The sequence below is a fragment of the Haliotis asinina genome, chromosome 14 (assembly GCF_037392515.1).
Source record: "Haliotis asinina isolate JCU_RB_2024 chromosome 14, JCU_Hal_asi_v2, whole genome shotgun sequence".
Taxonomy (NCBI): Eukaryota; Metazoa; Mollusca; class Gastropoda; order Lepetellida; family Haliotidae; genus Haliotis; species Haliotis asinina.
Genome location: NC_090293.1, coordinates 8,528,971 through 8,530,000, shown reverse-complemented (window position 1 = coordinate 8,530,000; position 1,030 = coordinate 8,528,971). Strand labels below are relative to the sequence as shown.

At 41.4% G+C, this 1,030-nt stretch overlaps 1 protein-coding gene across 1 annotated transcript in view; it reads right to left on the bottom strand.

Annotated features, from left to right (window-relative positions):
• LOC137261308 (CD9 antigen-like) overlaps positions 1-384 on the bottom strand; it is a 14,990-nt gene extending 14,606 nt beyond the window's left edge. Inside the window, exon 1 of the mRNA XM_067799037.1 lies at positions 165-384. Coding sequence (XP_067655138.1) covers positions 165-218 — 54 coding nt within the window. The 5' untranslated portion in view covers positions 219-384. The remainder of the gene's footprint in view (positions 1-164) is intronic.
• Positions 385-1,030: the final 646 nt, after the last annotated feature.

Genomic DNA, 1,030 nt, shown 5'->3' with positions numbered 1-1,030 from the left:
TGATCAGGTGTTAAAAAACAAGCCACAATGATGCAGGCATACAATTTCAACGATTCACTCGTGCGTCAGAATTGGTAATGTGCTGCTACTCAGTGAAAGATACATACATGAAAGAACATCTCACACCTAGTAGGAACATCACACGAGAACATCACAAAACTCACCAGGAACAGCACGTTGAACACGTGCATAAAACACTTGGTCATGTCTCCACACATGGTTGTCTGATACTAATCCACACAGAAACGACACCAACAGATTCAGCACCCTCGATCACAGTATCCCCTTAACGACGCCCTGCTTCTGACACACTTACACTGACTCGTGTCTACCGCGCATGTACCGGAGGTGTGTTTATTGTGAGGATCACCCGAAACCCACTGCGCATGATCAGTATTTACACGACTGACAACACCCGCCAGGCTTTCAGTTCACCTGCGGGTACAGTCAGCGTGACCTGACCCGTGTGTGATATGCAGTAACAGTCACGGTACTTTTTTAACTGCTCTAATGCCTGTGTCGACTATTCAAAACCGGTTTAGGCGCGAGGCGGGAGAGTCGGTATTTTTATACCACAATATATATTGAAGCTGCCTCACACTTTCACTATATTTAATCGGATTTCTCTTTCTTAGGCTTGGAGCAAGATCGGGTTTGAGAAATTATAGAATTTTGGGTTTTTTTTCAGTACTATTATTGTTGGTTAGCTACCATTAACATCACAAATAATGCCGCCGTAACCGTGCTTTGTGTCTTATGCTGTCACTGTATTGTCACATCAATATGCATATAGTTAATTTTATTTTATACTACTGAAACAAATTAGGGGATATTGGATTTAAGAGATTGATAAGATTGCAGATGACGAAGCCAAGGAGGAAACACATGACGAAGCGAAATTAAGGCAAAATGTGACGACGTGTTCCATTAATGTGGAAATGTTTCATCTGTATGGATGAATAATACTTTTTCTCATATGCATTGTCTCCTACTTCTTTAATGGCATATCCTACTTCTTTAATGGCATATC